Below are 15,450 nucleotides of genomic sequence, written 5' to 3' on the forward strand. Positions count from 1 at the left end.
GGGGGGTGATTTCTCGCTTTCTGTCTCTATGTCTCTCTCTGTCTGTCTGGCGAGCGCACGCGCCCTACAGTGAAAATCTCTCCAAGGGAAAAAAAAAAAAAATAAGACGAGGAAGAAAATTAAATCACTGGTATTTATGCACCAGAGTAGAGATTGTAAGCACTTTTGATTATAAAGTTTTAGCTATTTATACTCAAGATCCTGGTACTGTGACTCAGGATTCAGCAATGTGTCGAATGTAATTATTATTAGGACAGGTGCAAAGGGAGCCCCTTGAGCCATTGAGATGGAGAAAAACTGATTGCTCAACTCCACCCTGAGCTATGCATGGTATCCCTGGCCCTACCAGTACATTGGAATCTCAACCATGGCACTGTTGACCCAGCTGAAGCAACATATATATTCCTGCATACCCTGGGCCACATTGTTTACTGTCTGCCCTTTCACATACTTTTGCTAATACTCAAGGGCCTTTATGGTCATCTTGAAGTCACTTGAGGCCCATATTCTGCGTTCTTTCTCTCCTTTTTTAATTGCTAGAGGGCACATACTCTTGCCAGAGAGAGACAGAGAGGGAGAAAGCACTCCCCAATGGTGCATGGTCATGCTGTAATCCCTTCCCTCAATTTCTTCATCTTGTTGGGATTTTGGGTATACACACACACACACACACACACACACACACACACACTCAGCATGTTTTATAAGCTTCCAGGGCTGGGATTTGAACCCTGTGGTTGACCATGTGGGATCCTGCTCCCTTAACCACTAGGCCATGGGGCTGACCTATATTCTCTTTAGACTTGGTAAAGCCCTTTCTTTAACCTCTATGCTAATGTTACCATCTTGTTATTATAAAGGTATTAAAAATGTGTTCCAAAAATTTTCTCACATGCTACAGAATACATTGTGTAGATAGTTTCTTATTTTACCTCTTTCTCTGAAACCATCCCCAAGTACCACTTACCAGATATAGCAATTTTTGTACTTGTTACTTCAATTTTGCTCTTTTGTATCTTATTGTTAAAGTTATAAAAGCTCATTAATAATTCTTCTATATTTTATTTTCAAAGTTATATATGTTAATCTTTTCTGCATAAAGAAAGAAATGAGTTCCACTCCATTTCTGGTTTATTATCTTTCCGTAGTTCTTCTATTCTTAGGAAGAGCAGGTTGAGTTGGGAAGAATGTTTAAAAGGAGTGTTTATTGTCCTTACATTGTTATTTTTCTTGTTCTAAAATGTCTCTTGGAGGTAGGCTTTGATTTATCCTATTATTTTGTTGTTCTCTATTAAGCAAATCTTCTCAGAAGAGCTCTTGTTTTTAAGTTTGACTTTAAGATAAGCCAATAAGGCTTAATTTATATGAAAAAAATTTAATAGATTAGCACACCCATTTCTACCCACGGGCTCCTAGTAAATATCTACTGGGGGAACAGTGGGGACCAGGAAGGACCACCTTTCTCTGTATCCCTGGCAGGTCACAGCCTTCTCTGATTTGACAGAATGTACCAGACCTAAACTACCAGTTTATCCTTCAAAAAAGGAAGGCTGAAATTGTTGATTATTACCACATCAGAAAGGCCCGGTCTTTTGTTTTGATCCTGCTCCCTTAACCACTAGGCCATGGGGCTGACCTATATTCTCTTTAGACTTGGTAAAGCCCTTTCTTTAACCTCTATGCTAATGTTACCATCTTGTTATTATAAAGGTATTAAAAATGTGTTCCAAAAATTTTCTCACATGCTACAGAATACATTGTGTAGATAGTTTCTTATTTTACCTCTTTCTCTGAAACCATCCCCAAGTACCACTTACCAGATATAGCAATTTTTGTACTTGTTACTTCAATTTTGCTCTTTTGTATCTTATTGTTAAAGTTATAAAAGCTCATTAATAATTCTTCTATATTTTATTTTCAAAGTTATATATGTTAATCTTTTCTGCATAAAGAAAGAAATGAGTTCCACTCCATTTCTGGTTTATTATCTTTCCGTAGTTCTTCTATTCTTAGGAAGAGCAGGTTGAGTTGGGAAGAATGTTTAAAAGGAGTGTTTATTGTCCTTACATTGTTATTTTTCTTGTTCTAAAATGTCTCTTGGAGGTAGGCTTTGATTTATCCTATTATTTTGTTGTTCTCTATTAAGCAAATCTTCTCAGAAGAGCTCTTGTTTTTAAGTTTGACTTTAAGATAAGCCAATAAGGCTTAATTTATATGAAAAAAATTTAATAGATTAGCACACCCATTTCTACCCACGGGCTCCTAGTAAATATCTACTGGGGGAACAGTGGGGACCAGGAAGGACCACCTTTCTCTGTATCCCTGGCAGGTCACAGCCTTCTCTGATTTGACAGAATGTACCAGACCTAAACTACCAGTTTATCCTTCAAAAAAGGAAGGCTGAAATTGTTGATTATTACCACATCAGAAAGGCCCGGTCTTTTGTTTTCTCACTGTAGCGAAGTCAGGAATGAATGTGCTTGTTCTTATGAGGCTATTCTGATGCTTTTCAGAATAGTTTTGACATTGATAACAAACAGTTGTTTTCGAAAGGCCTTACCAAATACTACATCAAAGCTGAATACTGAATAGAGGGAGGAAAATGACAGCGAAACACTGTTTAAAGAAAGGCTTTGTACAAGTTCTCCTACTTTTATTTCTCAGCTGACACCCGACACCATGTTTGTCTTTTGTGATTTTTTTCAGACACATCACATTTGAGATGTCTGAGAGATGGCAAGTAGTGGGAATGTATTTCCCTGGATTAGAGGGGAGGGCAGAGACAGGGGACAAGCAGAGCCTGTGCTGGCACCTGTCTTTGGGCACAAGAACTAAAAGGACCCTTTGTGTTTCTGGGAAGCTTATCTTCTAGGCCACACAATAGGTTTATCCCACTCAGGCCTGATAGGGGTTGCTCCAAAGCTCTGGGCTGCTGGGTCTTTATGCCCATTTCCGGCCTAACCGGAGTGTCAGGTTTCCAGCGTTCTGAGTCTAAATAAAAGGGGCTTGGAAAGCTGTGAAGAGAGAGGAGTTTTTTCTGTGTGTCCAGTAGCCCCTGCCGTGTTTTGATCTGCTCTGTAGTGTCGCCTTATTGTCAGGGCATCTCTGAGATGAAAAGACCCAAAAAGGCATTTATTCTAAGCTATTCTCATTAAGGAATGTAAAATAAATCTTTTGGAAAATATCAGAAGTTGGTACTGTGAAGATGAGACCACAAATTCTGAGTCTCTTTGGCAGTTTTCTTCAGAATTCTCTAAGGAGTCAGTATTTTGAGGAAGGAATAGGACCCATTTCTATCAAATGTGAGTTAATCAACCTGATCCTAGTAAAACCTTGTCACTGAAGTTTGTATTACATGGATTTTAATTTAACACTTAAAAAATCACGGAATTGGGACCAGCAGATGGCGGGATGGTTTCATCACTTGGCTCCCACATGGCCAACCATGATTCAAGTCCTGGACCTGGCAGCTTGAAACACACCGGGCATGTATGTATGCATGCCCAAAATCTGAAGAGGAGAATGGAGAAGAAGGAATCGTGTCGTGGCCATCTCCCCCCACCCCACCACCTTAGGGTGGTTTCTAACTTTCTCTCTCCCTATCTCTCTGTCGAGTGCATGTGCCCTATAGCAGAAAATCTCTTAAAAAAAAAAAAAAAAAGAAAAGAAAAGAAAAGAAAGAAAGAAAATGAGAAAAGAAATTGAAATCACCTAATCTCATCATTTTAGAGATACTTTGATGTTTGATGTATATCCTTCCCCAAATATCTTTCTAAAACATGGGATTGTGTCATCCATGTTTTACAACTTCCTTTCCAAAAAAAAAAAAAAAAAAAGCTAGTAAGATATCGTGACTTTCTTTGGGCATAAAAAAGATTCCTATTACCAAGATAGGCCTCTATACCACATAAATTACCTAGCATTCTCTTATATAGATATACCGTATTTAACCAATCCTTGATAGTTGTTTGCTTTTTTTTTTTTTTTTTTTAATCTGCTATAGGGCATACATCCTTTCTGCAGAAAAAGATAGGAAGAGTCAGCATGGAGGTGGAGGATGACCATGCCCAATCCATTCTCCTCCATTCTCCTCTTGGGATTTTGGGCACACACTCACACACACACACACACACACACACACACACACAGTCATGGGCTCATGCACACCCAGTGTGTTTCTTAAACCACCAAAACTAGAAGAAAAAACAAGGAGTCAGCCATGTAGAATTCTGTTGCTCAAACTACCACACCACCTGCCTGGCCTGGATATTAACTATTTCTGACTTTTTTTTTTTAATTGTTTTTAATGCTAAAGAATGCATGTGTATGAGAGAGAGACAGACTGGTATGGAGAGAAAGAAAGTACCCCTCAATGGGGCCTGGTCATGCCACAGTCTTTTTCCCTTCAATTTTCCCAGTCAATATCCTGGGCACATGTGCACTCTCTTGGTGTGTTTCTCAAGCTGCCAGAACTAGGCTTGAATCTTGATTAGCTATATAGGATCTGGCTTGCACAGCACTTAACCTCCATGCTATAGGGTCAGTCCCCAATTTTTTACATAGTAAGTAAAAATGCTTTGTTGAATATCCTTATAAGTAAAGATCTCCATAGACTAAACTCCTAAAGAAGAAATTGCCAAATCAAGGGTTTGTATATTCCAGGGCCTTTGACTCCAATTACCAGATTACCATCCTGACTGTGTCTGTTCACATTCTCATCAGCAGTGTTGAGAGCACCTATGCTGTGGGAATCTCTGTGATCATCTGCTAGGAGCCAATGCTGTTTGGCATGATTTGTTCAGTGATCTGTTGTCCTGGTTACACTGTAATGAATCACTTTTGTTCACTTTTCCCCAAACTTGGAAATATACATCAAAATGGATAGATTTGTTTTCATAGTATCATCATTTTTTATGTTTTGCTGTTGTCGTCGTTTGTTTTTCAGAGTGTGTACTCACCAGACATTACCCAAGGGGACATGGTCACACTGTAATCCCTTCTCCTCCATCTCTCCATTCTATCAGGGTTTGGGGCACATACATACATGTGTTCAATGTGTTTTTCAAGCCACTAGGGCTGGGATTTGAACTGCAGTTGATCGTGTGGGATCTGATTCCCTTAAACCACTGAGCCAGGAAGCTAGCCCACTTCTTGTTTGGCTGTTGTTTGTTTGTTTGTTTGTTTATCCCATGATAGAGAAAGTCAGACAGATAAGAGACAGGCAGGCAGATACTCCCAACAAGGTTTTCACACTATGATCCACCCCTAGTCTCAACAAGCTGGATCACGGGCAAACTGTTGACCTTCCCATGTGAGTCCAGTTGTGTTACTGCTGTGTCCCTGCCTGCCCCCCCCCCCTTTTTCTTAAATTTGCTACAGGGTGCATGTGCACTTATTGGAGAGAGAGAGAGAGAGTGAGAAAGCACTCCCCCCCGAGGAAGGGGGAGAATTGGCCATACCACAATCCCTTCTCCTCCATTCTCCTCTCAGGATTTTGGGCATACATGTGCACATGCCCAGCATGTTTTTCAAGCCTCCTGGTCCAGGACTCAAACCACACAGTCGGCCGTGTGGGATCCAGCTGCCTTAACCACAGTACCATGTAGCTGGCACACCTGGTCCCATTTTTTTCTTCTTTATGAGAGATGGCATACCAATTATTAAAAACATACTGATTATTAGGAGTAACACAAAAGCTGAAGCAATTACTGTCCTGTAAAACTGAAAAACAATGAGCCAATTGACTTAAAACATCAAAAATGTCATCAGGGGGCCAAACAGTGGTGCGGCAGTAAAATGCAACAGTCTACAAGGCATTTCTACATAGGTAGGCTCCTGGTTCAAGTCCAGAATTTTCCCTGAGTACTCCAGGCATGCATGTGCCCACCATCTGGGGCTGGCTAAGACTGGGAGTGCATCACAGCATCAGAGCCCTGTTGGTGGTACTATTTTTCTCTCTGTCTCTCTCCCTTATGGAAGAAATATATAAACTTTAAAAGGAAAAAAAAAAGTCAGCTATTGTGTCCTTTTGCCCAACAGAAACCCAGATGGAGATGTGAGTCCCTGGTGCTACGTTGCAGAACACGAGGATGGTGTCTACTGGAAGTACTGTGATATTCCTGCCTGCCAGAGTAAGACTTTAGTACTTGATTGGATGCTTTATAGGACTTTGACCACTAAGAGTGCAGAGAGGAAGGCCACTGCCAGAGGTTAGGTAGCTCAGGCTTGTGATTTCATGCAACATGTGAAACAAATCATTCCAGGCTGAGTGTTTCACTTTTCTTGTCGAGGCTTTTGGGCAATAGGAATGCCCATTTCCTCAGTACCTCATCCATGGACATTCCCTTCATGAGTAAACCCAATGAGAATTCCTACTTTTAGTTAATTTCCTCATGCTGATTCTTTCATGGATCGAAAGGGCAACACTCAGTAGTACATTGAGGGAAAGAAATGTATCTTGTACATTTTGGGAATTAATTTTTATTTCATTATTTTTCAAAATTATTTTATTGGGGCCAGCAGGTGACATGGTGGACTCCCACATGGCTGACCTCAGTTCGATTCCTGGACCTGGTGGCTTGCTTTCTTACTTTCTTTCTCTCTCCCTTTCTTTGATAACTATACCAAGTTAAGAATTAATACTAATAATAAATAAAATAAATAATTCTTTAAAACTTATTTATTATTATTATTTAATTTTCTATAGGGCACATGTGCTCACCAGATAGAGAGAAAGTGAGAAAGCAAGCCACCAAGTTCAGGACTCAAATCACAGTTGGTCATGTGGGAGTCTAGTGCCTTAACCACCATGCCGCCTTCTGGCCATTTATTTATTTATTTATTTATTGCTAGAGGGCTCATGAGCTTGCCAGAGAAAAAGAGAGAAAGAGAGAAGGCATTCCCCAATAGGGCATGGTTTTGCTGCAATCCTTTCTCCTCCATCTGTCCATTCCATCAGGATTTTGGGCACATATGCACATGCATCTGACATGTTTTCCTTTCTTTCTTTTTTTTTTTAAAAGAATTGTTTATTTAATTTTATTTATTATCATTATCATTTTTATTTTGATCAGAGAGAGACAGAGAGAGGAAGAGAAAGGGAAAGTAAGAAAGCAACCCACCAGGTCCAGGATTCAAACTGCAGTCAGCCATGTGGGAGTCCAGTGCCTCAACCACCATACCACCTGCTGGCCCTCCTGACATGTTTTCAAGCCACTGATGCTGAGATTTTAAGTATGGTTGGGTATGTGGGAGTGGCTTCCAATATATAGAACTTTATTACTATGCTACAGGATTGCTCCTGGAATGATTTTTTTTAGAATGCATTTTTTTAAAATGAACTTCTTTATACCCAAACTGAGTTCTAACACTATTTGATACTATTTGGATTTGAACAGAATCCCTGGAAAATGACATATCCAGTAAAAACTTCATGAAATACCGTACAGAGCTGAGATGTTAGTTCTTTTATTCACATTATCATGAAGCTTTCCATTGTCTTTTATGATGATAACTCATGACCTAGTTTCTTTAGCCTTTTACTAAAAGGTCTGTTTACATACCATTTCAATTGGTCATTCCTCTATCCAATGTTTATTACAATACATGCAGGTGCAAAGACAAATAAAACCCTGGACCTCAGGGGGTGTTTGTAGAGGGACTCTTAGAAAGATATTTGAGGGACCAGCAGCTGGCATGGTGGTTATGACACTACACTCCTACATAGCCAACAACAGTTCAAGGCCTGGACCTGGCGGCTTGAAAATCACACCAGGTACATGTGTGTGCATGCCTAAAATTCCAGGAGGAAAATGAAGGAGAAGGGATTGCAGCATGGCCATCCCCCTCAGGGGGTGATTTCTCACTGTCCATCTCACTGTCTCTGTCTCTGGTGAGTACATTTGCCCTATAGCAAAAAGCTTAAGAAAGAAAAAATAAAAGAAAAGAAAAATACTCAAAACAGGTGGAAACTATTGTAAAAATATTTTGCAGAAAAGAAAAATACTCAAAACAGGTGGAAACTATTGTAAAAATATTTTTCAGAAAGTTTAAAGTGCTGAAACTAAAACTAAATCTGGTGCTTCTATACAAGGAGTCTAATAATGTAATATTCATAATATATTTTTAAACATGCCAAAGAAGCATGGTTTCTTAGTTCCTATAGCTGAAAAAAAGGATTGTTCATTCATGACCATTGTACCTGGCTTATTTTTTCCTTATTGTTTAAGCCTGCTCTTTGCCCTGTTACCTGTCTTGCTCCTCAGGCCAGGAGACGTGAATATGCCCTGTAATGTGGTGATTTGCAGGGACCTAGGACCCATCCCAGCATGCCTAGAACAGCAGTCTGAATTTTGATGCCTCTAGAGTCGAGGGCAGCCTCTGGACCAGGGCTTGCCTTTGAAACTTAAAGTTCCAAATGTCACCACTGCCTGGCAGTTAGGCCTAGCTTCACTATCCTTCTAACCAGAGTATGCCTTCATTTACCCCAAAACTGAAAAAACAGTGAAGACCAGAAGAATAGGCTTTTGCTCATCTGCTTAATCAAATTTTTAGAATGAAAAACATCTCGTTTGGCTCCAGTTATATAAAGAAGAAAGGGACAGGGGGGAAGGAAAGCAGATTTTCCTCGGTCCATTTGTTTTACACAAAGATAGTATTTTAGTACCAGCCTATGTCGTTCTCTCAGGGATGGTGAAGAGAGGATTTCAATCTGGGCACTTTTATCTGGAAGGATAATCTTCAGCTTGCTTTTATGAAATAAAATTTGGGCCAGTAGGAACAGATTCATGTGGTCATTGAATCTAGGGCTCAGAAGAAAGAATTATAGCAGAGTGGTACAAACCATCTAGTATGCCTCTCATTCAGATTTGCCAGATCTGTCTCGCTGTCCCAAAAAAGGAAAATTAAATATATTATTTCCATTCTTTTGTGGCCCTTTGATAGCCCTCTCGAAGTTGCTAAAGCTAGCTTTTGAGATGGTCTTCATAGGAAGACTTGCAGAAGTTGGGAATGCGGACTCAAGAGGATCTAAGTTGGGAAGTGGAGGGCAGCAGTGTCTGGCTTTGGTATTTTAGAAAACCCTTTCATTTGCCCTCTGGGCACCAGAGCTCCCCATCAAGCTGAACATTAAACCTTGGGTCTGGCAGAACTTTGTGCTTTCAGTGCAACTGATCAACACAGTTGAGGAAAAAGCTCTTGTGCTGGCACAACAAGACATCTTGGGAATTGCCTGGTAGATTTAACAGAGACACGGTCTGCTAATTTTAGGGTGATTTTGCCCTATTTCTGGACGTGGTGCCATCATTTCATGAATAATACTAACCCTCTGTGTGAAGCAAGCTATTCATAATTAGCATTGAACTTGTCATACAGGAAAGGGCCTGTGACATGATTGGATTCCTGGAAAGTTCATATCTGAATATAACAGACCCAGCGGGAGCCAGGGAGAGTGAATGTTTAGGGACAAAGCAGAAGCTAGTTGAATGGTGGGCCATTGTGTGGAGACCGGAATCTCTGCCGCTCGGCGTGTTATGAGGAGACCTACAACAAGCAGGAGGCAGACATGAAGTATAATTCAAAAGGGGGCACAGGGAAATTCGAACTGTGCTCTTGACCTGCAGAGCATGGATCAGAACGGACTGTTAAAAGGAAAACAACTCTGAGGTAATTGGATTTGTCCTTCAAACTGCATCTGCCTGTATGGTTCTTAGAAACCCCAAGTTCTTACTGCAGCCAAGAGAAAGACAGATTTTAAAAGCAAATTCCATCAACAAGTTTAGCATCCCTTTGTAAGGAATGTAAATCCTATTGATTTGACTACTGAGGGGGAACATTTGGGCCAATAACCTTTGCATTTCTCTTTTGTTAAATATTCGTCCTGACCATGGTCATTTCTTTTCTTTCCTTTCCTTTCTTTCTTTCTTTCTTTCTTTCTTTCTTTCTTTCTTTCTTTCTTTTTTTTTTCCGTGGGACATGCTTGTGTGGACTTCAGCATAGATTTTATTTTCCTCTACTTGTAGGATTTGTTTAATAGTTTTGTGGAGTCTTCAAAAAGTAAATAATGTGGGGCCAGCAGTTGGCATGATGACTATGTCGCTGGACTCCCATGTAGCTGACTGTGGTTTGAGTCCCGGACCCAGTGGCTTGAACTCACGCTGGGTGCATGTGCGTGTATGCCCAAGATCTCGAGAGGAAAATGGAGGAGAAGGGATTTCGGGCATGGCCATCCCCCCAAGGGGTGATTTCCCACCTTCTGTTTCTCTCTGTCTTTCTGGCAAGCACACGCACCCTATAACAAAACCCTCTCAAAAAGAAAAATAAAAAAGTAAATAATGTAGGTGTTATAGCTCTTTTAGAATTTTTTCTTCGTTCTTTCCAGAGCCCCTCCACCCCAATGGAAGTGTGATGGGGGGAGAGTAAGTAATGTAACTGTGAGTTGGTAAGGGGACCAGTAAATTACATTTAAAGGCAAATACAATTTTCTTCACATATCTGTTTTGGGCCCGAGTTCACAGACATGAGAATATTTACCTTCTCATCTAAGAGCTTTTGTCTGTTTATTTGCTTTTAAAGAAATCTGATTTCTATAAATTCAGCTATAAATATTCTCTTTTTTTTTTTTTTGGAGAGGTTTTTGCTATAGGGCACATGCGTTTGCCAGACAGACAAAGACAGAGAGACAGAAAGCGAGAAATCGCCCCGCAGGGGGTATGGCCACGCCACAATCCCCTCTCCTCCATTCTCCTCTCGGGATCTTGGGCACGCACGCACACGTGCCTGCCGTGAGTTTAAGCCACCGGGTCTGGGACTCAAACCGTGGTCGACTACGTGGGAGTCCAGTGACATAGCCATTACACTATGGTCCCTAAAGATTCATTTTTGAAAGTGAGAATTTTAGGACCAGCCTGTAGTATGGTGGTTAAGGCAGCTGGATCCCACATGGCCAAATGTGTTTCAATTCCCAGGCCCAGTGATTTTAAAACCACTCCAGACATGTGTGTATGCCTGCTCAGAATCCCAACAGGAAGGAGATATAAAGAGGAGGGATTGCAGTGTGACCATTCCTTATGGGGTTTGCTTTCTCACTTTCTTTCTCTCTCCCTTTATGACACTCTCCAGTGAGCACACGTGCCTCCTGGCAAAATTTTTAAAAAGAAAAAAGAAATGGAGAAATTTGAATGAAGATTTATTATTAGATTATATTAAGGAATTGCTGTTAATTTTAATCACTACAATAATAGCATAATGTTAGGTACAGGTAGAAACTGAAATATTTATAGTTGAAATAACATTGTATTTGGGATTTGTTTTAAAACAATTTGCCACTCCCACACACATACAGAATGACTGGGTAGGAGTGAGGGAAATAGATGAAATAAGAATGGTTAAAAAATAGTGGAAGGGCCAGGTGGTAGGATAGTGGTAGTGCAGGACCCACGTGGGAAGGCCCTGGGTTTGCATCCTGGGACCTTCCTGACCACACTGGATGTGTGCATGTGTTCTTGTGATCCATGCCAGCTGGGACTGCGAGTGGATCATTGTGTGAGAACCCCATTAGGGGTATCTCTCTATCTCATCCTTTCTCTCTGTCTGTCAAAAAATAAACTGACTATACAAACAAATACATTTTAGAAAATGGATATTTGTTGATGCCAGTTAATAGATTCATTAGTCTTTCCCACTTTTGCATATGTTTCAAAGTTTCCATTACAAAAAATAAACATTTTAATTAATTTTGTCATATTTTAAATATTAAATTATAACTACATGAATATAACATCCAGTATCTGGATTCAAATATGTAACATGATTAATCTAAATTGTAATTTTTTCTTTGGGGGGGAGAGGTTTTTGCTATAAGGTGCATGTGCTCACTAAAAAGAAAGAGAGAGACAGAAAGAAAGCAAGAAATCACTCCCCATGGGGGATGGCCATGCCTCAGTTCCTTCTCTATTCTCCCCTCGGGATCTTGGGCACACATGCACATGCACCTGACATGAGTTTAAGCCACCAGGTCTGGGACTCGAACCACGGTAGACTACATGGGAGTCCAGCTACATAGCCATTACGCCAATTGCTGGTCCCTGAATTGTAATTTTTTAAGAATTATTTTTAACTATTATTTAACATAATTAATTAATTAATTAATTATTTAACTTGAGAGAGGCCAGAGAAGGACAGTGTGTGTGTGTGTGTGTGTGTGTGTGTGTGTGTGTGGGGGGGGGGGTGGGTGTGTGTGTGAGAGAGAGAGAGAGAGAGCACAAGATAGTAAGCCACCAAGTCTGGGTCTTGAACTGTGGTTGGCCATGTGGGAGTCCAGTGCCTTTAACCACTATGCCACCTGCCAGACCCTCTAAATTGTAATTTTTTTTTCTCACATGGCTCACAAGCATCTGAATTTATTATTAAAACTTGTTATTAAAATTTTATTTACTTGGAGCCCAGCCTGGTGGCACAGTTGATAGCAAATTTTAGTTATTAAACTTTTTTAAACTATTGGGTATTATTTAAAGTTATTGAAATAATTAGTTTTTGAAGTTAAAGTTAGCTATTAAGGATGTTTTGTTTTGGGGAGAGATATTTGGTATATGCATGTGTGTTCACCAGAGAGAGAGAAGACTGAAAGTGAGAAATCATTTCCCAGGGGGATGACCACGTTGCAATCCCTTCTCCTCCGTTCTCTTCTTGGGATCTTGGGCATGCACACACATGCACACATACACCCGGCGTGTGTTTGAAGTCACTGGGTCCAGGACTTGAACTGCAGTCAGCCATGTGGGAGTCCAGTGACATAACTGCTACACCATCTGCTGGTCCCTTAGTTAGCTATTAAGGTTTAAAGTCACAAGCATTTAGACATATTTAGAAGTTATTAGGTGTGACAAATGACATTTTTTAAACTCTGACCATTTGCCAAACCTCACATAAAACGGTACAAGGACGGCATCATCTGCAGCCTGTGGAGACCCTCAGTCTAAGACAGAAGATAGACACATAAGAGAGAAGCACATGCTGATCCTCTCTATTGAAGGAGGTGGGAAAAGGTTGGGAACACCAAAAGGGCACCTGCCCTGGCATGATGGGGGCAGTGGCTACTTCAAAAGGGGCTTCATGAAGAAACAGAAAATTAGCTCAGGAATTCTCAACTTTCATGTGCACATAATCACCTACGATCTTATTAAAATACAGAATGTTGGGGTCCAGCCAGGAGGCATAGTGGTTAAAGTGGCTGGATCCTGCATGTCAACAGCACAATTTGAGTCCCAACCTGGTAGATTGAAAAACATGCTGGGCACACATGTCTGTGTGCCCCAAATCCTGAGCAGTGTGGTCATCTCCTCTGGGGGGTTCATTTCTCACTTTCTTCTTCCCTCTCTCCCCACCCCAGTGAGTACACATATCCTATAGCAAATCAAACAAACAAACAAACAAACAAAAAACCAGATTCTTGACCCAGCCACAGTGGTCCAGATGGTAGGGTGTCACTGCATGATATTGGAACCATATGAGAAGGCCTGAGGTTTGGATCTTGGATCAGCCTGAATATGCTGGGTATACCCACTTGCACACCTGTGATCCTGGCTGGCTGGAAGGCTGGAGAGAGTTTTGAGGCATGGCAGGATCCTATTATCAGTCTGTCTCTCAAAATAAATAAATAAATAATAAATAAACAAGCAAACAACAAGATATATTCTTAATTCAGTAGGTCTGGATGAGCCCAATATTCTGTATTTATAACAAGCTCCTGGGATGCATGCCACAGACCTGCACTTTATAAACTAAGTCTCTAAATATTAGGGTTGGGTGAGATGGGGATAGGGAGGGCACTAGAAGCAAAGGAAACAAAACTCTCCCTTTTAATCCATGAGAAGTTCTCTAGTAATTGTGTCATCCATATAGACCAGCCCCAAGAAGATGATAGCAGTAGCATCTCTGCATAAAAACACTTAGGTTGAGCTCAACCTGTGACCTCATCAGCTCAAGTTCATTTTAACTGTAAGTAATACCCTGGCCTTATTAAAATAAATTTGTTAAAGGGCCAGCAGATGTCATGTTGGCTAAGGCACCAGATTCCACACGGCCAATTCCGACGTTTGAGCCCCATACCCAGTGGCCTGAAAAACATGCCTGATGTGTGTACCTAGAAAAAAATCCTGAGAGGCGAATGGAGGAGAAGGGATTGCAGTCTGGCCATCCCTCCTTGAGCATTATTTCTCACTTTCTCTCTCTCTGTCTCTCTGGAAAATGCACATGCCCTATAGCAAAAAGTAAGATAAATACACTTATTAGAGCTTAGCAATTAGTATTTGCCTAACAAAAATATAGCCCAAAAAGCAGAATCTAAAAGCTCTCAATTGTGATCCCTGAGTTTTTGGGTTTTTTCAAGAAATATTTTTGCTATAGGGTGTGTGCGCTCACTGGAGAGACAGACAGACAGGACAGAAAGCCAGAAATCACCCCCCAGGGGAGATGGGCATGCCACAATCCCTTCTCCATTCTCCTCTCAGGATTATGGGCGAACACGCACTCGCACCCAGCATGAGACTTTTTAAAGCTGTGTTTAGAGTTTGAGTAAAAAGCCAAGGGCACTCTGACAGTGGTGGTCAAGGCCGTCTCTTAATCATAAAAAATGTTTTGTTTCCATCAGCACTTTCTGCATTTTATTATCAGCAATGACTTTAGTATGTTTCAACTATATTCAGGACCTATTGGGTTGTCGGAAAAGTCATGGTATTATTTTGTTTGTTTTTCTATGCAGACATGCCTCATGACCTTTGTCCCATGTGCAAAATACTTATAGTTACATTATCTTGTTCAACTTTTTCCAATAATCCTATGAGCAGGTGGTATGTCCACTTTTCCCTTCTTTGTTTTTTAGATGAGAAAATTTGGACTATATAGCTAAGTGATCTGAGGCTTACACTCTGAGTCAACAGGATTTGAATCTGGGACTCCTAATAGCAAGACCATTATCTTTTCCTTCTAGCACTTGAGACTAGCCTTACTTCTTTTATTTATTTGAAAACGGGGGCCTTGGGATGGATCTAGGCTACTGTTGAAGTAATTTTTCAGAATTTTCTTTGTGGATTGTTTGAGAATTAAAGTTTGAAATTCTAATAGTATGCCAAATTATTAAGACTGCCTTTTTGACATTGTGGAAACCAAAGGATTAACTCAGTGGCGACAGAGCGTCTGCAGTTCATGCTGTTAGCTCCAAGTCATTTTCTTTTCTTCTTTGGGTTCGGGAAATCCCAAGCCCCAGGAGGAAAGCAGGCTGTGCCGGTATCCAGGAAGCACTTTGTCGCGCTACAGAGAGACTCTGTAGAATGCTGGGCTGTCTCCATGGGTGTTCCCAACCCAGCTGTTCCCAGCTGAGAAAAGTTTCCCCAGGGCTGGACCCTCTACGCAAAATGCCCCATCACAGCTTTGTCCAGGCCTCATGTCTTTCCC

General features: G+C 40.8%; 1 protein-coding gene across 1 annotated transcript in view; it reads left to right on the forward strand.

Annotated features, from left to right (window-relative positions):
* The window catches only part of KREMEN1 (kringle containing transmembrane protein 1), an 84,706-nt gene that overhangs the window by 33,178 nt on the left and 36,078 nt on the right, over window positions 1–15,450 (forward strand). Inside the window, exon 4 of the mRNA XM_027771581.1 lies at window positions 6,040–6,131. Coding sequence (XP_027627382.1) covers window positions 6,040–6,131 — 92 coding nt within the window. The remainder of the gene's footprint in view (window positions 1–6,039; window positions 6,132–15,450) is intronic.

The sequence above is a fragment of the Tupaia chinensis genome, unplaced genomic scaffold (assembly GCF_000334495.1).
Source record: "Tupaia chinensis unplaced genomic scaffold, TupChi_1.0 Scaffold000226_1, whole genome shotgun sequence".
Taxonomy (NCBI): domain Eukaryota; kingdom Metazoa; phylum Chordata; class Mammalia; order Scandentia; family Tupaiidae; genus Tupaia; species Tupaia belangeri.